Source organism: Prionailurus viverrinus, chromosome B1 (genome assembly GCF_022837055.1).
Source record: "Prionailurus viverrinus isolate Anna chromosome B1, UM_Priviv_1.0, whole genome shotgun sequence".
NCBI lineage: Eukaryota > Metazoa > Chordata > Mammalia > Carnivora > Felidae > Prionailurus > Prionailurus viverrinus.
The window spans coordinates 144,721,336-144,741,828 of record NC_062564.1 but is presented as its reverse complement, the minus strand read 5'-3'; the positions used below and the strand labels follow the sequence as shown (position 1 = coordinate 144,741,828).

The 20,493-nt window shown below is 42.4% G+C and overlaps 1 protein-coding gene across 1 annotated transcript in view; it reads right to left on the bottom strand.

Annotated features, from left to right (window-relative positions):
• PPEF2 (protein phosphatase with EF-hand domain 2) overlaps window positions 1-20,493 on the bottom strand; it is a 33,711-nt gene that overhangs the window by 3,541 nt on the left and 9,677 nt on the right. The window contains exons 4-15 of the mRNA XM_047857327.1: window positions 20,311-20,368; window positions 18,917-19,092; window positions 17,504-17,618; window positions 14,920-14,966; window positions 13,516-13,682; window positions 12,999-13,035; window positions 12,757-12,906; window positions 8,606-8,989; window positions 6,648-6,833; window positions 5,400-5,542; window positions 2,014-2,120; window positions 542-705 (exon numbers count right to left, since the gene is read on the bottom strand). Of these exons, the coding sequence (XP_047713283.1) occupies window positions 542-705; window positions 2,014-2,120; window positions 5,400-5,542; window positions 6,648-6,833; window positions 8,606-8,989; window positions 12,757-12,906; window positions 12,999-13,035; window positions 13,516-13,682; window positions 14,920-14,966; window positions 17,504-17,618; window positions 18,917-19,092; window positions 20,311-20,368 (1,734 nt within the window). The remainder of the gene's footprint in view (window positions 1-541; window positions 706-2,013; window positions 2,121-5,399; window positions 5,543-6,647; window positions 6,834-8,605; window positions 8,990-12,756; window positions 12,907-12,998; window positions 13,036-13,515; window positions 13,683-14,919; window positions 14,967-17,503; window positions 17,619-18,916; window positions 19,093-20,310; window positions 20,369-20,493) is intronic.

The following is a 20,493-nucleotide window of genomic DNA, read 5'->3' as shown; positions in this document are numbered from 1 at the left end:
CTGTTCTAATATTGACCATGGGGATGGTTGCACATACCAGTGAATATACAAAAAACAAACAAGCAATGAATTATACACTTTGAATGGATGAATTATATGGTATGTGACTTATACTGAAATAAAGCCATTTAAAAAAGTACTTAGCTCAAGGCCTCACGTACATTAAACATTCAATATGTATTTATTGAATAAATCCTTCTCTTTATTTTAGTGGGAGAAGCAGCATAATGCCAAGGAAGTCAGCAGACTTGGGTTTGAGTCCCAGTTCTACAATTTAGAAGCTTCATGAGAGGTGTTTTCATAGGTATAATGGTACTGATAATACTAGCCTCACGGGGTAGGTATTTTGAGGATAAACTGAGGCAGCATATGTAAGTTGCTTAACACAAAACCTGACATATAGAAACCCAACAAATAGTTCCTTTTTCTCATCCATCTTCTTTTTTGGGCTCTCAATATTTGACTATTTCTGATTCAAAGCTCTCCATAAGGAGATTCTTGGCCCACAGTGTGCCTTCATCCACCATTTTCAGACCATTACCTCACGGTTCAGTTGTTGTTTGGCCAAATCCTCCAGCCAGGACTTGTACTCCAAAGTGTTATCCGTTGAGCTGTTCACCAGCTGTGGCCTCAGCATCCGCCATGGCAGTCCTAGATGCAACACAGACTCCACGGCTTCTGCCCAGTCACTAAGGGTGATTAAACCTACAGGAAAGAGCTAATTTGTTGACTTGTCACTTATAAGTCTAGTGTCCTGCCCAGAGTGCATGCCTTTCTATCCTGACATACTTCTTGCTGTCTGTAGGTAATAGAAATAATGGGCACTTTCACTATTTTTGTTGGTCAAGGTCGAGTACACTGGAAACTAGGGTTGCAAGATAAAATACAGAATGCTCAATTAAATACGAATTTCAGACAGACCACAAAGTATACGGCCCAAATATTGCACGGGACATTATTAGACCTTAAAATTGTTTGTTGCCTATCTATAATTTAAATTTAATTAGTTACTCTGTTTTTATTTGCTAACCCTGGGAAAACAATTGAAAAGTCACACAACACTCCCATAAATAATATCCTAAACTTTACACACACGCACACACAGCATTGGTTTTTGTTATGTATATGAATAGATATTATACATATATACGTATATATGCATATACATATACAGATATTATACATGATTATATATATGAACAGATATATACATTATATATACACATTATATATATATACAGCATTCATTGTTGATATGTATATGAACACATATTGCTATGTATTTATGACTGTTACTAATTTTCTAATAAGGCTATGTGTGGTCAATGTATATTAGACATTCCATTAAGTTAGGCAAAGACAAAATTTCTAGCTTTAATAACAGAGCACAGAACAGATACGTACACGCTAAATAACAAGAAGCCAAATCACTAACCTTTGGCAAATCTTGGATATGTTCTTCTAACCTTCCAAACCTATTGCTTTTTGCTTAGTTCTGGCCTTGTCACCCTCCCCTTGACTCCATTTATTTTTACCATCTCCATCTATATTTAGCTACATTCACATTCTGTTAAAAGCTTGGAATTATAAAATTTAGAAAAGATAACTGGAACATTAAGTTGAATAAAACGAAGAAAGTAGTCAAAGAATGTCCTTTGGTTATCTTAGTTCATTATTATTTAATATTTTAAATGTTTATTTGTTTCTTAGAGAGAGAAGGACAGAGTATGAGTGGAGGAAGGGCAGAGACAGAGAGGGAAACACAGAATCCAAAGCAGGCTCCGGCTGTGAGCTCTCAGCACAGAGCCTGATGAGGGGCTCGAACTCACAAATCAAGAGATCATGACCTAAGCCAAAATCAGGGCTTAACCAACTAAGGCACCCAGGTGCCCCAATTAGTTACCACTAATTCAACAAATATTGATTTGATAACTTCTGCAAGACAGATTTGTTGTTGTTGTTGTTGTTGTTCAGCTTCCTTCTTCTATGAATATTTTCTTTTCTGAGTCTTACCAGTTTTATCTGCATCATGCTTCTTAAATTCACCAAGAAGATCTGAGGAATGAGCAAATAACTTTTCCCGCAAAGCCCTCAGAGCTGACTCCTCTACTCTGCTAATCCTGGGACAGGAGATGAAAAGAAACATTTTAAAAAGTTAACATAGAGGAAGTAGTGAGGGGTTTTGTTTTGTTTTTACCACATTCCTCCTCTCTCTTTCTTAATGTCTCAACCTCCCTAGAACTCAGTTTTGGGGAGAAGAGCTCAGTTTTTGAACAAAGAGTTTCATCTCTTATTTCTCCCCACTGCCCTCCCACTCCTCCCTGCCATGGACAAATAGGACCTGCTGTGTCCTACCCAGTGCAGAAGAGTGGTTACAGCAAAAGTTCTGGAAAAAGACCACCTTTGTGGTAAAGTTAGCTACCCGCACTGCACCTCAGTTTCCTCAAGGGAAAAATAGGGATAAAAATGGTACCTACCTCGGGCCACCTGGGTGGCTCAGTTGGTTAAGTGTCCAACTCTTGATTTCTGCTCAGGTCATGATCTCACTGTGTGTGAGTTTGAGCCCCGCATCGGGCTCTGTGCTGACAGCATGGAGCCTGCTTGGGATTCTCTCTCTCCTTCTCACTCTGCCCCTCCCCTGCTCTCTCTTTCTCTCTCTCAAAATAAATAAATAAACAAACATTTCTTAAAAATGTACCTACCTCACAGGATTATTGTGAAGATTAAAAAAGTAAATTCATATAAAGCACTTAGAAGAAAGCCCAGCACATTGAAAGCACTCAGTAAATGGTATCTTCTAATATAATCATATGCTTTCCTTATAATTTATTATTATGTTAAATAGGCACAAGGCCAGATTTTGAATAACAAAATAACATTAATTCAGTTTTCTCATTCTTATTGGATCAAAAGGGTAATTCTGGGCATAGCACTTTGCCCAAGTAAGTGTTCAATAAATATCTGTAGTTGAATCAATAAAAAGATACAAAGAGATAAAGGTAAATATATACTTTGTCATGCCTCATTTATAGCCATTCTATAAATGATGACCGGATATCCTGTCTTTTCAACAGCTAAAAGTTACACACACACATGTGAGCACATACACGTGCACACACGCAGAGTTTTAATCATGCTTGATGAAAATTTTCCTTGCAGTTTAAGGTGGTTAGTATAATAGACCTTAAGTGGACTCCACCAGACCCCTAGTAGAGTGTGAAGTGCCCAAAACTCATCCCAAATCGTATGGGTATGTGAATTTATTTGTTTTTTTCTGGAGGGAGTTCACTGTTTCATCAAAGGTTAAAAGAAGTATGGGACTCCTTTCTCTCCAAAAGTTAACAAACCACTGGTCTGGCAAAGCATTTGCACTATCTTCTACTAACTTGCAGTCATCAATCATTATCATGCAGGGATGTAGTATAGTGATGCTCTCGGGAGCTGTCTAGATGTATAAGGCTCTCGGTTTCTACATCAAGCCAGAAACATTGAGCACTAACTCAGTGCAGAGCTCTGCATGGTTATCTTAATCCTCCAACACCCACTGAGGTATGTCTGATTATTATCCCATTACAAAGTCAGTAATCCAAGGTCACATAGCTGATACAGGGTAGGACCAGGAATCAATCTTGACCTATTATTGTGAGACATGGGTGTAAACCCAAAGTGAATGGATTCTGAATGAGGGATCTTCTAAGAAAAAGACATGATCTTGAGTTTATGGACATTGAGACATCAATCATAGATGGTCAGAGACATGTAACGTGTCCACTGCACTCCAGGGAGTTGAAGTTGTCGGACAAGTGACTTCTGGGTAAATTTCATGATGTTTACTTGCTTTAATATAATCAATGAATATTTCAAAGAGCTTTTTTTAAATTTTTTAAAATGTTTAAACACTTAAAACATTTAAACATTTTAATGTTTAAACATTTTAAACATTTAAACATCTGTCTCTGAGAGAGACAGAGAGACAGAGCACAAGCAGGTGAGAGGCAGAGAGACAGGGAGACACAGAATCCAAAGCAGGCTCCAGGCTCTGAGCTGTCAGCAGAGCCCAACACGTCTTGAACCCACAACCATGAGATCATGACTTGAGTTGAAGCTGGATGCTTAAATGACAGACACTCAGGTGCCCCTCAAAGAGCTCTTTGATTATATTACTAAAACATACTCTCTATAGGATTCCCTACAGTGACTTCATTTGTAGTGATTCCATATGTACCTAAACCATATGGAATTGTGGTGTTCCAGTTGCCTGGGGCCCACCCCTGGAGATTCCAATTTGGTGGGGCTGCAGAGGCTAGGGCGGCTGATTTTTTTGTAAAGCTCCACAGATGATTCTGCTGCACAGGGGGTTTGACTATCACTTAATGAGTTTAAATTTTCATATAAAACTTCTTGAGTGAGGCTGGCCTTGATTTTTTTTAATAACTTAAGTGTTTAATAACTCTTCATATTCAGTAACTCAAGAGTGATTTAAAATAATGCACTTTTATAGCACTCACACAAGGCAGATGGTAAATATTAGTATGTTCTCTTTCCAGGGTTTATGTCAACTTTGCTTTGATTTCTAATTAGTTCCTCTGATAATTAGAGAAGCTTGCTCAGTAGCACTAAAACTGTATCTGTTGGCAGCTTATATACTCTGGGTCCATCTTCCCGGTAGGAGGCAATCCTGTGTGTCTGTTAAGTATGTGATTTCTGAAATAAGACTGCTTGTATCAAGGCTTGCCTTCACTGTGTTATTAGCTGTGTGACCATGGGCTAGCTGATTTCATCTGTGTTCTTTAATGATCTCTTCTATAAAACTGAAATTAGTATGAATTTCTTAAGTCCATTGTTAGATACTACATATAACTTCTTTATAATAGCACTTAGTGTGTGGTAAGCTCACAACTAAGGTTAGAATTCAGAAGCATCTCAACAGAAGCCATTTAAGTAATATTATATGCTTCCTTCCCAGGGAGAAAAGGGCATTGCTAACAAATGTGTGGACTGAAACCCATCTGTCAAACCCCTTGAAAGCAAAGAACCTTTGGCTCTGGCTTAGGGAGTAACACAAACCCTTTAAAGATGAGAGAAAACAGAAGAGTGGCCCTGGAAAGACTTAGTGGCCTGGTACATGGACTTTACCCAAGATGTGCCCATTGAGAATAACTCCTGCAGGAAACAAATTTGTTACTCCCATTCATGATGGGTCAGTACAGATCTTCAAGTGTATGGAGGAGAAGGAAGAGGCCCCTGCTAGAATGTCTATTGTAGACCTTACTGCTAACAGAGCTACATTTTGAATTTTCACTTAGAATGTGGATAAATGTAATGATGTTTGACATTTCAAAGGCTCCACAAACACCGTCATTCTGGTTTTCGGAAAATCATTCATTAAAAAGTCTTGCCTTTGCCTCATGGTCAGCATGTGGGTCACCTTGTTAGCTTGATACTGCACGATGTATGGGGTCAGGGCTGGCCCCAGTTTGACATAGGCCCCTCTGTTACTGCCAACTTCATAGTAGTTGGAGGCAGAAAAGATGGTTAACACCTAAATCAAAACAGAGAGAGAAAAGGCGTTCAGGTTCGCTGAAGAACTCTTGACTCTCAATCTGATAGGGCCCAACCCAATTTCAGGAGCTGCTCTTCTTTCTTGACCTCGCCTACAGATCTTTTAAATTTTTTTTAAAGTCATCAATGCTGGTAGGGCAGGAGTGGTGGCTCCAGTAATAACAACTTGGATTCTGATAGGACATCTGCAACATGTTTTCTTCACATTTTTATCCCAAGTTCAATAGCAGGGGTAACAGAAAACACTTCATTTGGTTCAACTTAGAGGCAAGCTGGAACTGATAAATTAGGAAGGGTCGTTACAATTGGCAAGCCAGTTATCAAAGCTGGTGTGAGGCCTCAAAGTAGAGTTTCCTACAGAGTACTGTGCCTCCTGAGATGCTCTGTGGAAAAAGTTGCCATTGTCAATACATTGGGAAATGGTAGACAGTGTATCTCTTCTTGGAGATTTACAAGGAATATAGGAAACTAATGGTTCTCAGAAGTCCTGCAGTAGAGAAACTTGTATAACTGTTTAACCAAACATTTCTCAGATTAGTTGATCTTTTTTTTTCCCCACATGGAAAGCTGTTATTCTCCTGGAGAGTTAGTTTCTGTGGGAATACTCTCATCCTAGTGGCATTGGGCTAGGCTAACATTGTAGGATTAAGATGTCCAAAGATCAGACAGGACATTAAGTACACTCCTGAGAAGACAAACAATCCTGAATCCCTGCCTGGGGCACAGTGCAGAAATCCTGTTACCCTGTACTGTTGTTTGAAATATGTGCCAGTGAGCAACGTGACTTATAGAATAGAGATGTGCCTGGGAAAGCACCAGGCCATATTTCTAGCCACAAGATGGGACAATATCTGCCCCTTTTTCTCCTCTCAGGGTATTGGTGAGTAGTGGTAGCAATCGAATTTTGAGGTTTAAAGAGGTGATGAGAGCCAAGGATAAATAACAGTAAAGGACCTAGTCGCTTTGAGCAAGTGGCTAACAAATACAAGACACAGTGGATTGTGGGAAAGCAGGAGCCTGAGCTCATCCAGGCCTGGGAGGAGCAATATGGACCACTCGTGGGCTTCTGCAGATGGCCCACCCACCTTGCGGCTGTGGCAGAACTCATAGCCTTCAGGTTTGCACTCGTGTGAGCGGATCAGGAATTGCAGGTTGTATTTCTGTAGCAACCGTTCTGTCACATTGGGTCCAAAATAACAGCCTCCTCCTCGAACAGTGTTGGCCTTACAGCCCTCCTGAGCCATGGGATCACTCCACAGTATATCTACCACCTGGAGAGACCAAGAGATGGTTTCTTTCCTAAAATCTAGACAGAGATTCAGAGTCATTCCTATGAGAAGAGGAGGAGGAAGAGGAAGAGAAGGAAAAGGAGTAACAGGAGGAGGAGGAAAGGAAGGGGATACAGATATTGGAATAAAAATAAGGGAATAATTTTTTGCATAATCAATGTTTGACATATGCTTATATTTTGAATCCCTGAGGTTTCAGAATCTTTTTATTATTCATGGAATGAGCGTGGGTATGTGCATATTGTTTGACAAGCTTGTACCCACTTTCTTGGAAGTAAGTCTCACGTGAAAGCTCAACATGTAAAACAGATTAAAAGGGAACTGCTCTGGTAGATGCTTTGATCAGAGCCAGTTGTCTTCAGTGAGCCCCAGTGCTCCAGGCTCTGGACATTTGCCCCAAAGAGAAGGCAGACATCTGGGCCTGGCAATACAATCTCTCCTCCAGCATTCACAGGTATCAGGTATGGCCCTGAGAATGTGCAATCAAATGCTTCATTTCGTAAAGTAAAGTCAGCATTAAAAAAACATTTTGTTTGATGTTTATTTATTTTTGAGAGAAGAGAGCACAAGTGGGGGAGAGGCAGACAGAGAGGGAGACACAGAATCCGAAGCAGGCTCCAGCCTCTGAGCTGTCAGCACAGGGCCCGACGCGGGGCTCGAACCCATGGACCGCGAGATCATGACCTGAGCCGAAGTCGGACGCTCAACCAACTGAACCACCCAGGCGCCCCTCAGCATTTGCAAATAAAAAATTAAAAAAAAAATATATATATATATATATATATATTTATTTTTAAATTTCCATTCTAAGTTGATGTTGAAGCCCAGATCGATAGTGCAGGGAGAACATAGCCTAAACTCACCATCTCTCTCTCTGAGGTTTCCAGCCTCAGAGTCAGCTATGACTCCTCTTTCTCGCCACCCTCCATCTGGTCAATCAGCCCGTTCTGCTCATTTTAGCTCTAAAATAATTCTGAATTCCTTTTCTTTACTGGATGAACCATTAAAAAAAAAAAACCTGCCATTTTTATAGGTCAAAAATGGTCGAACATCAGCAAGTTCACATTGTTCTGCTAACACTACTGCACAAACTCACCACATGGATTACAAGCTTCCCTGCCACAGTCTTGCCCCAGTGAAATGTGCCCTGCATTTGCTGCCAGAGTCATAGTCAGGCAAACACCATGAGTGCCTACTCTGTATTTGTTTTCCTTCTTCTTCCTTGCTAACAGAACTCTGATGAGGTGTTTGAGGTGGCACTGTGCCTAGCAAAATATGTGCTTTCCCAGCATCCCTTGCAGTGAGGGGTGGCCATAGGACACATCTCTGGAGATCTTGGAAAAGCCTTTATTTGCCTGATAACAGAGAAGGACAGAAGTTGCTGACCTAACCCTTTTGGCCTTGAGCTGCAATGGCCATCTTTCTGACACACGCAACACAAAACATCATATAATAGCACCCAGTAAATCATGGCTTACCTTCCTACCCCAACGATGCTAGGTCACTAAACCAAATTTGCTCAGGCAATAGAGCCCATCGGCCACATCACCCTGTGCTCTTTCAAACTCTAAAACATATGAGCCATGAAGCAAATACTAAAGTTCTTCTGGGGGTGTTCTAACCCCGGGGGGAGAGTGAAGGGGGTGGGAAAAAATACCCCGAATTTACATGGAGGGAAGAGGCTTGTTCTGTTTTTTAAAAGCCCCTCCGGAAGACGGCCACATTCCAGGGGGCAGCACCCGGTCACAACCCACCTGCCTCCACTCCTCCTGCGTGGGCTCCAGCGGCTCCTCTGCTCCTGAATCCGCTTCTGGTGTGCACGGCGAGGCCTCCTCCTCCCCCCGGCTCACAGGAAAGCCTGCTTGCTGCCGGCACCTGTCCAGCTCCAGGTCCACGGAGCGCCGCACCTGCCGGGCTAGCTCCTTCGCGTCCCGGGGGGCGCCGCAGGGAATGCTGGACGAGCGGCCGGCTCTGTGAGCCTGGAGGGAGCCCAGGCGAAGGGGCGAAGCGGGGAGAGAGCGGCTCTGGGGGAGAAACCACGGGGTGGGTCTCCCTGCGGAGCTCTTCTGGTTGGCTTCCTCCTTCTTCACCTGTTTCCCGTTCTCCTTTCTCGTTTTGTGCCTCATGGTGGAAACAATCTAAAAATGTCCAGAGAAGACAAAGATGTTGAGTTGTTCTTGGGGCAAGAACAGGGAAGGACACTCAGAGAGGGTCAGCAGGACCTGAATGATATTTCGAGAGGCATCCAGATTGAGTAGAACGGAACAGAGGTGTTCTCTAACTTTGGACAAGCACTGGATGACTTCCCAGGCAGCCCCAGCCCCTGGCCATAGAGAGTGAAAGGCCACCAAATGTAAACAGAGTCATAACCCCCTCTCCTTCTCATCGTGTTGCAAATCATAGTGAGGGCCAGACCGTCAGTCCCCTTTTGACCCCCAGATAACTTTATTTCAAGGAAGTTATTAATCTATCCCCCAGAGGCATCCCTAACTTTGATTATTACGGACAATAATCGTGTTACTATGTATCGGGCCCTTGGTAAATAGGTGCTGTCCTGGGTACTTATCATGAATTCACTGATTAGCTCTCAGGTCGCCACCATGAGATTGCATCCTCATTTTTAGTTTTACGTGAATTAACCAATTAGCCCTCACACTCCTGTGAGATAGCATCCTCATTTATAGTACAGATAAGAAAACTGAGGTGCAGAGATACTAAAACATTACCAGGACTGAACCCAGAAATCTGACTCCAGAGCTCCTACTTTGTGTTTTCCTCCCAAGTGGTTCCTGGACTTGGTACAAATGGCTACGTCACCCCTCCCCAGAGCTTTGCAAACTACTGGGAAGTCAGCTTTTTGCTAAGCTCCAGAAGGCAAACTGTTCTTTAGCATTCTTTCCCCAAAGTTCCTGCTTCTCCTGTTTACATCATTAAATGTGATTCTTCCCATGAGATCATCTGCTTTATCGTGACTTGCTGTCTCTACCTCCATACATAGACATAGATGCAGCAGAACAGAATATTTGAATTAAAAAAAAAAAAATAAGGTGCCAGACATCACGCAGACTAAGAGCTGGTTTTAGGTCCCTTGGGCACCTTCTCTTCCACAAAGAACACGAAAGGGTTGAGATTACGGAGAAACAGAAAGGGGATTTATAATGAAGGTTTTGGAGGAAGCTGTTGAAAATGTTGCAGGCGTCCCCTCCCCCACCTCTTCCAAGGAGTTATCCTTTCCCCCTTCCAACACTGAGTTTTTGGGAGCAGGGACACAGAAATCATCTTTTAGTCACCAGACCCCAAAGGGCCATAGGCAGACCTTGACAAATAGGACTTGAATCCAGAAACCTTGGGCTTTGAACTGGATGCAATCATTGGATGAGACCTGAGTGTAGACTCCACTGGGGAGGGGATGAGCGGGGTGTGCATGAAAATGTGGGGAGCAACAGGGGCAGACTAAGGTAGTGTGTGGCTACCCTACCATCTGTCTACTCTTCTTCCTTAGCAATAGAAACCCAGATTCTTACAGATACCACCTAGAATGAGGACTACACTTGCCAACCTGCCTTTCAACTAGATGTTAACATATGACAAAATTCTGAACAGAAATATGAACAAAAATTCTGTATACAACTGAATGTCCTTAGAGGGAAGAAACATGCCTTTCTTCTACTTTCTAAGTTATGCTGCTAGAATATGGTTGTGATGGCTGGAGCTCAAGTAGCCACGTTGGGCCATGATGTAGCATGGTAGAGCAACAAGAGAGCAGAACACTGGGCCTCTAGTGACTTTGTGGTCTTACTACCAACCCTGGACTGCTTGCTTCCAGTGTTTATTTACAGAAGGAAGAAATAATCACAAGGCATTGTTGTTTGAAGTTTTCTGTCACTTCAGCCAAATGTAGTTAATACTATTTCCACTTATTGAGTACAAATTTTGTAAGGCACATGCACATATATTTTCATTTAATCCTCACAACATCTATGATACAATCATTCACTCTCCTATTGTATAGATTCAGAAACTGAGGTTACATTAAGTTAAATAACTTTTTCAAGGTATTATAACTATAAGTAGCAGGAAAAGAATTTTTATCCATTTCTAGCCTATCCAACCACTCACCATACCTACTCAAGGGAAAAAGAACACAGTTCCATACTTCAGTATCTGTGTGTCAGAGACTACCATTCTCCCCCATCTCTTTTCCCCTTCTTTGTCATAGGAATGGAAACCCTAACTTTTGTGCTAGGCATGTGGCCAGCCAGACAGAATACTGCATTTCCAGCCTCCCTTCCAGCAAGGAGTAATCATGTAACTACTTTCTGAACAATGGGATGAGAGCAGAAGAGATGTATACAACTTCTTTCCTGTGTCTTTAAAGGGCAGGGATATTCTTCCCCTCTTCCTCCCTCTATCCTATTGCTTGGAATACAGATGTGGTGGCAGGCTATCTTGGCCTATAAGATGAGGGCTCAGGAAAGACATGCTAAGGACAGCAGAATAACAAGACATAAGAAGGCTTGGTTCTTGGATAACCTGGTAAAACACAGCTGCCATATCAGCCAAGTGCTGCATGTTCCCAGATTCAAATCCAGTCTGTCTGATTCCAAAGCCACGCTCTTTCATTTATGTTCTCATATCACAAAGACTTGTATATTAATTAGAGTTGCCCAGAGCACACTAGCTTGTGTAGTAATTGCTTAGGCAAATGTTGTCAAAGATGTCGTAGTAGGGATTCCTGTGTTTTGGAAAGGGCAGCTGGGAGTTCAGAAGCCATAAGACACCATTCAAGTGTTAAAAGTCTATGATTAAAAGAAAATAGAATTCTTGTTTTCTAAATTTTTACTTCCAAAGTGAAACAGGAAATAGAGACGTATTAATATGGGAGTATAATGCATTCTGTCTCTCACTCCCTCCTCCTGCTGGTTATTGTAAATTTCTTCAACGTTTATTTATTTTTGGGACAGAGAGAGACAGAGCATGAACGGGGGAGGGGCAGAGAGAGAGGGAGACACAGAATCGGAAACAGGCTCCAGGCTCTGAGCCATCAGCCCAGAGCCTGACGTGGGGCTCGAACTCACGGACCGTGAGATCGTGACCTGGCTGAAGTCGGACGCTTAACCGACTGCGCCACTCAGGCGCCCCTGGTTATTGTAAATTTCTTTAGGGCAGGCACCATCTCTGGTTATCTTTGTATCACCCCTACCACTTCCTTTGCACATAGTAAGCACTTTAACCATAGTTGTTGAGTTTAATTCGAAATTGATCATCATTTTTCTGTCTGCCAATAGCATCCTCCCTGAATGAAGTACGCACTTAAAACATTTGTTGAGTTTAACTGAGTTCTTTGAGACGTAGAGGCTCTTCAGGTACACTGAATGGGGGTGTTTATTAGAATTGTCTAGGTCAGGGATACCAAACAGATGGCTCTAGCTGCCACTCCCCACTATCATGTCCATAGAAACATCACTAATGGATCATAGCACACTTGCTCCTTGAGCCCAGATGTATATTCCTTGTTTGTTTGTTTGTTTAATCTTTTAATGTTTATTGATTTTTTAGAGAGAGAGAGAGAGAGAGACAGAGCGCAAGTGGGAGAGGGGCAGAGAGAGAGGGAGAACAGAATTTGAAGCTGGCTTCAGGCTCTGAGCTGTCAGCACAGAGCTCGAACCCACGAACCTTGAGATCATGACCAGAGCTGAAGTCAGACACTTAACCAACTGAGCCACTGAGGCGTCCCTCATGGCTTCCTTAACAGCCCTTATTAAGTCACCTGGAGTCAGCATGCAAAATGACATTGACTTTATGTAGGCAGTGACTGGGTTAAATTATTATGAACTGGGTTGTTATTATTATGAACTGGGTTAAATTATGGTGAAATATGCACTATTTCATTACTTGGCCGTACCTTGTGCCTGTCTAGTTTAGCCAAGATTTCCAGGTCGGTCATGTCTGACACTCCGCCATGAAGAATCAGGACCTTCTCATCAACCAGAGTGGCCAGAGGAAGCCAACAGAAAACATCTTTCAGTATTTTTAGTATTTTCTTGCCATGTGTCTGAAAAATGATATTAAGAAGATAATAATTTTCAAGTGATACACTTAACTTATCTGAACTAAGAAAAACTTTTGCTTTTAAAGGCAGCATACCTTATATTTATGCATCACTTCCTTGGTAAAGCCGTATCTAGATTTAGAAGCAAAACTAGATATTAAATTTAATGACAACACTTATGGTATAACTGAATTTTTATAAGAATTCATATACTATATACATATACTCAAATATATAGAAAAGAGACTCAAATATATAGAAAAGAGGAATAATTGCTAAATGTTTACAATTATAGCATTAACTCTGGGTCAAGAAATTAGGGGATATTTTAACGTTCTTCCTTTTGTTTATCTGTACTTCTTAGTTTTTCTACAGCGAGTTTTATTGTTCATATGATAAAGAGTATGGATATGTGGAAAAACGTTTAATGGTTTTATTAAAAGTAGGATAATATGTAGGTTTGTAAGAAATATTTTAATGTTACATATTGTGTATTCCTTTAAAAAATTGGAAAACTACTTGAAACGGTATCTAACAAATAAGAAGTTCTGACAAAGTCACTTTTCAATCACGAGTAAACATCAAATACCCAAGTGTGTTTGAGTTTATTACCGTAAGTTCACCAAATGGTCCTCATGGTTTCCTCGATTAAGATGGAACTCTTTTGGGTAAACCAACATGAAGGCAAAAAGAACCATCAGGATCTCTACTGAATCCTTGCCTCGATCAACGAAGTCACCATTGAAGACGTAGGCCCTCTCTGGTGACGGGAGGCCATTCTTCCCAAAAAGAAGACAAGTCCAAGAAGTGGCAACAAAGGAAGGGAATAGGAAATCAGGTCAAGCCAATGGGCATTTGACAGTTACGTCAGATCGAACACCAATTCTGTGCTTTCTGGCTCTTCTCCAAATGTGAATTGTCAATAAAAGATGGAAGTATTTTTTTATTGGTCTTATATTTTCTTTCTAGCGTGCTCATCAAAATAAGTACTTTATACAAAGCCAGAGTGTTGCCATATGGTATGTGCAAAGGACACCAAGCTTGTGATCCAAAAGCCAGTTTAAAAAAATTTTTTTTTTCAACGTTTATTTATTTTTGGGACAGAGAGAGACAGAGCATGAATGGGGGATGGGCAGAGAGAGAGGGAGACACAGAATCGGAAACAGGCTCCAGGCTCTGAGCCATCAGCCCAGAGCCTGACGCGGGGCTCGAACTCACAGACCGCGAGATCGTGACCTGGCTGAAGTCGGACGCTTAACCGACTGCGCCACCCAGGCGCCCCTCCAAAAGCCAGTTTTAAATTCTGGCCACAATATCTTTAGTAATAATAACAATAGCTGTCAGTTTCCTCAGGATTAAAGGAAACAATTAGTGGGAAAATGCTTTGGGAAGCACAGTATATATGTAAAGTAATATTACATTAACAGGACATTCATGTATGCTGTTACACGTTCTACATTTTATAACTAAAAATGGATAGGAAAATAGCTTTCAGTTGCTTTGATAATCAACAATTTTCTTTATTTGGAAAAAAAAATCAATCACTAAGTAAGGATTCTTTCTCTTTGTTAACCTCAGACTTTTAAAACAGTTTACAAAAATATACTAAAATATAATATAGTACTGACTTTTATATTATATATTTGCTACTATGTATTATTTTTTAATGACTTAAAGTAATATTTTTGAGCGCCTGGGTGGCTCAGTCGGTTAAGCATCCAACTTTGGCTCAGGTCATGATCTCATGGTTCGTGGGTTTGAGCCCCACATCGGGCTCTGTGCTGACAGCTCAGAGCCTGGAGCCTACTTCAGATTCTGCATCTCCCTCTCTCTCTGCCTCTCCTCTACTCACACTCTGTCTCTCTCTCTCTCAAAAATAAATAAAAATAAAAGAAAATTTTTTAAAAATAAAAAGATAAAGTAATATTTAAAAAATCCAAGCAATACTTAAGCATTTTGTTAATAGATACTTCCAAAATAAGCCTCAGAGCAAGACAGGATCTTAAACATTCATACCTTATGAAATATAAATATTAAGTCATCCAACTGGCCATGTAAATCTCCTAACAAAGACAGAAAAAGAATATCAGTTTTTACTGGTCCTTACCACTGTGTCTCATTTTTACTATAAAAAGGAAAATACCCAGAAAAATCTGACAAAGTTATGGTTACTTTTTTCCATATGTAAGACAGGGATAAATATTAACTTCCCTTGTTGCAGGGATAGCTAATATTGAAAGAAGAAAACACAGTATATTTTCTCTACATGATTATCATAAATAAACAGTAAATGAAGCAAAAATAGGACAGAACAGTGCAGGGATGCAAACTCAAGTGAGAACTGGAGAGATTTTGTCCCATCTGAAGTAGGAAGCCGCTATTTATGGGCCAGTGTTAGGAGATTTTTCAAGAGGTGTTGGAAATCTCAATTTTAATATGAATTCTCCAATTTTCAAATGTTGGAAATTTATTAAAAAAATATTTTTCGGGGGCACCTGGGTGGCTCAGTCGTTTAAGCATCCAACTTCAGCTCAGGTCATGATCTCATGGTTCATGGGTTCGAGCCCCACATCAGGCTCTGTGCTAACAGCTCAGAGCCTAGAGCCTGCTTCAGATTCTGTGTCTCCCTCTGTCTCTATCACTCCCCTGCTTGCGCACACATGTGCTCTCTCTCTCTCTCTCTCTCTGTCTCTCAAAAATAAAATAAAAACATTAAAAAATTTTTTTTTAATTTTTTTCTGTCAGAATGGCTAGAATTAACAACTCAAGAAAACAACAGATGTTGGTGAGGATGCGGAAAAAGAGGAACCCTCTTTTGCACTGCTGGTGGGAATGCAAACTGGTGCAACCACTCTGGAAGACAGTATGGAAGTTCCTCAAAAAATTAAAAATAGAACTACCCTACGAGCCAGCAATTGCACTACTAGGCATCTATCCAAAGAATACAAAAATACTGTTTTGAAGGGGCACATGCACCCCAATGTTTATAGCAGCACTATCAACAATATCCAAATTATGGAAAGAGCCCAAATGTCTACTGACTGATGAACGGATAAAGAAGAGGTGGTACACACACACACACACACACACACACACATGCACACACACATGCACACACACGCATACAATGAAATACTACCTGGTGATGAAAAAGAATGAAATCTTGCCATTTGCAACAATGTGGATAGAACTAGAGTGTATAATGCTAAGCAAAATAAGTCAGTTAGAGTAAGACAGATAGCATATGATTTAAATCGTATGTGTAATGTGAGAAACACAACAGATGAACATAGGAGAACAGAAGCAAAAATAAGATAAAAACAGGGAGGGAGGCAAATCATAAGAGACTCTTAAATACAAAGAACAAACTGAGGGTTGCTGGAGGGGGGTGGGGCGATGGGCTGAATGGGTGATGGGCATTAAGGAGGGCACTTTTTGGGATGACCACTGGGTGTCATAGGTAAGAGATAAATCACTGGGTTCTACTCCTGAAGCCAAGACTACACTGTATGTTAACTGACTTGAATTTTTAAAAAAAGATTTTAATTAAAAAATAATAATAATTTAAAAAATTTAAGGGGCACCTTGGTGGCTCAGTTGGTTAAGCATCTGACTCTTAATTTTGGCTCAGGTCGTGATCTCATGGTTTGTGAGATTGAGTCCCATGTCGGGGTCTGCGCTGATGGCTTGGAGCCTGCTTGGAATTCTCTCTCTCTCTCTCTCTCTCTCTCTCTCTCTCTCTCTCAAAATAAGTAAATAAACTTTCAAAAATAATTAAAAAATAAAATAAACAAAAATTTAAGAATATTTCAGGGCAAACAAGACCTAGCTGCAGGTTGCACGTGGCCCTCGAGGTGCCAGTTTACAATCCCGGCTGTGCGACAGTCTGCACCCCCTAAGTGAAGATATGGGACCTCAGTCTGTAACAGATGTCTATTTTTTTAAATTAAATTTAATTAATTTATTTTGAAAGAGAGGGAGAGAGCAGGGGAGGGGCAGAGAGAGAGAGGGAGAGAGACAGAGAGAGAAAGAGAGAGACAATCCCAAACAGGCTCCACGCTGTCAGCACAGAGCCTGATGCAAGGCTCGAATTCACAAACCATGAGATCATGACGTGAGCTGAAATCAAGAGTCAGACGCTTAACTGACTGAGCCACCCAGGTATCCCTGTAACAGGTGTTTAAACTTTACCGAAAACATAAGGATATGGAAAGAATCATCATGGACAGTATTTCTCTCTGGAAGAAGAATACATGTGGACGGAAGGAATAATTTGCTAGGCATTAGGGCCTGCTGCTCAAGGCACAAGAAATAAACTGTCTTTTGACAAGGGAGGATCTGGCTATTTGCAGGGATTGTGTTCTGAGTGAAAGCATGAGTTTGGAGTCAAATCTGAATTGTTTGGGGAAATAAAGCAGAGTCTGGGCCCTCTTGCCCCATAATCCTTCACTGCACTGCCTCTACTCCAGTAAGCATGGAGCGAATAAGCAAGCTCTGGGTGAGAATCACATCTCCCGCCAGCCCCGCCCTTCCTCTTCCCCATCACAAGCGTTTTCTTGTTTGTGTCTAGCGTGGGAAGCCATTTCTGACTGACTCTCACCGCACACTGTGATCTCCTCGCTGTAACAGGTGGAGACCCGGTTGATGTTTGGCAGTTGTATCAGGTGTTTCCTGGTTTCATGCAAAAGATTCAAGACATAGCGAGCATGGAGCTGCTACTAGGAGGAAGAGGGGAGAGGGAACAAAACAACACTGATATTCATGCAGCAAAATGGGCCTCGCCTTTACTGCCTAATGATCCCAATCACCCAAGACCCCAAGACCCTGGTAAAGTGCCCCTGCGACCCTATGCATGGATCCTTTCTTTTTCACCCATCTTCCGCCCTTGTTTCTGCTTTTCAACATCCCCCAATATTGAACTAATTTCCTCTTTCCTTCCTTGCCTTCCGCTTGGGAGAAATGCATGCTTGTCTCAGAGAGGTGTGAAGTGCACGCATGTCAATGGTACTAAGTGATCCTGACATCCTGGGGGAAACCACCCCAACGTCTCCTGCGGTGAATTATCTTCTTATGAAAGAGACGAAGAACTGGAAACTGGCAGAGAACCAGAATGTGACCACTTCTTACCACCTCTGCCTCTACCACCAGGGTTTCGAGCCACTCTCATGTTTTGCCTGGACTGTTGCAGGACCTTAACTGATCATCCTGCTTCAGCCCTTGCTCCCTATGTTCCATTCAGAAAACGGAATGATTATTTTAAAAAGCAAGCCTATGCCCAATGTCGCCCCATCTCTTTGAGAAGAATAAAAGTCCACCCACCCTCCTCTCTGCCTCCATCCCCTAACACTCTTCCCTGACCTCCTCCTCACCAGCCACAATGGCCTTCCTGAGGTCCCTGAGCCATCTAGGCAAGGTCCTGCCTCCTGGCCTTTCCATTTGTTCCCTCTGCCTGGAACATTTCTCTGGCGGCATCCACATGGTGCGTTTCTTCACCATCTTCAACCTTTGCTCAGAAATCACCTTATCCATGGTGCTTTCCAAGACTACTCCATAAATTGCCATCTCTCCTACCCAGAACTTAGTTTATTCTCTTACATAGCTCTTATCTCCTTCTAATATACTGCAGAATCTGCTTATTTGTTGTTATTTATTATCTACTGTCTGTCTCTCCTTTAGAATGTTAGCCCTGTGAGAGCAGGAATTGGTGTCTGTCTTGCTCATTGCTATATCCCCAGTGCCCGGAGCAGTGTCTGTACATAGCAGTGTTCAGTAATTATCAGTGGGATGAATGAACAAAGAAATATTACATGATGAGGAGGAGAAGTTTTCAGTGCATAAAAACTGGCTTATTGACTACAAGGTCCTGGCTAAGCAAAGGGGGCATGGAATCTCTCTGGTGGATCCATGACACTAACACCCTAAATCCAGGGCTATTCCTTCTGTGTTGGGTCTGGTCTCCCTCTCCATATTCCACAAAGTTGGTCGTGACCCAGGTTTCCCAGGGTGAGCTTACCTGTTTCAGTCTGAAAGCTTCCACCAGGGCAGTTGCGTGGTCAGGAAGGAGTGGGAAGGACAGGCGTGGTCCCGTGTAATTGTCAGGGACTTCTATAGATTCATAGTCACCGAATTTCTCCATCTCAGAGTCCTGGGGGAATCTGTCCTCGGTGAACATGCGGTCCAGGAAGTCCCCTGGTTAGGACAGAAAGGGTAGGACAGCTTATGTTCAGATGTGCAGTCCATGGGCAATACAAAACAGCCTTTCCCTGGACCATACTTTTTTGAGAGAGAGAGAGAGAGAGAGAGAGAGAGAGAGAGAGAGAGAGAGAGAGAGAATTCTAAGCAGGCTCCACCCTGTCAGCACAGAGCCTGATTCAGGGCTTGAACTCATGAATTGTGAGATCAAGACCTGAGCTGAGATCAAGAGTCAGATGCTTAACTGACTGAGCCACCCAGGTGCCCCAATTTTACTTTTATTTTAAAAGACCGAGATTTGGGGTGCCTGGGTGGCTCAGTCTGTTAAGCGACTGACTTCGGCTCAGGTCATGATTTCACAGTCCGTGAGTTCGAGCCCCGCATCAGGCTCTGTGCTGACAGCTCAGAGCCTGGAGCCTGCTTCGGATTCTGCGTCTCCCTCTCTCTCTGCCCCTCCCCTGCTCGTGCTCTCTCCCTCTGTCTCTCAAAAAATAAATAAATGTTAAAAAAATTTTAAAAGGCTGAGATTTGTCAGACTTAGAACAGAAATTTAGCAGCTGAGGCTTGTAAGCAGAAGGAAAGGGAAAAACCTTGGTGAAACAAAAAAGCTCACAGGCATTTCTGGTGCTGTCAGTCAGTGTGCCAGAAGCCATCAGACCTTTCAAGGTCCTTCAGGCAAGGGCCAACCATCAGCCTCTGCATCTCTGGCCTGGGAGCTTTCTTCCTGGGTCCACAGAGGGCTCTGCTTGGCAGGCCAGAAATGCTGTGGAATTAACGACGCTTCCTATCCATCCCTCCCAGCAGCCTTCAACTAATGAGTCTCAGGAGTTGACACAGGAAGACTCTAGTTCTCTCTGCCTTCAGGTGGGATCATTCCAAGGCAAGTGTTCTGCACTATTTCCCAGGCACCTTTTGTTGCTGGCTTAGTAGCCCCCACCCCTGCCTCTGCCTCTTTATAAGCTGCCTTCCCTTCCCTGAATTCCTTCCCCAGTCCCTCCCCACCGCCCGACTGTTTTCCTGTATTTAACAAACAAACTCTTTGCACTCAAATTCTTGTCTCCAGGTGTGATTCTGGGTGAACCCAGAAGCTGCCATTTATCTGTCAGCCTCCTCACTCATTCCCTGGCCGTCACGGGATCTATGCCCCCTGTGTCTCCCCCCCTCAGTCTGATATCTACAACCCTGAGGCCCTCCTGTATGGCCGCTCATACTCACTCTCATGGTTGCTGCTGGAGGTGAAGTGATCCACAAGGTAGCTGAAGAAATCATGGAGCTGCAGAAGAGTCGAAGACTTGGCTTTAGAGATGGGCACAAAGAGAACCAGGAGGGGTCTGGGTCAGCTGCACCCTCTGGGCACCTGGCCCTTGCTGCCCATGTGCTGGAAGGCAGAGCACGAGT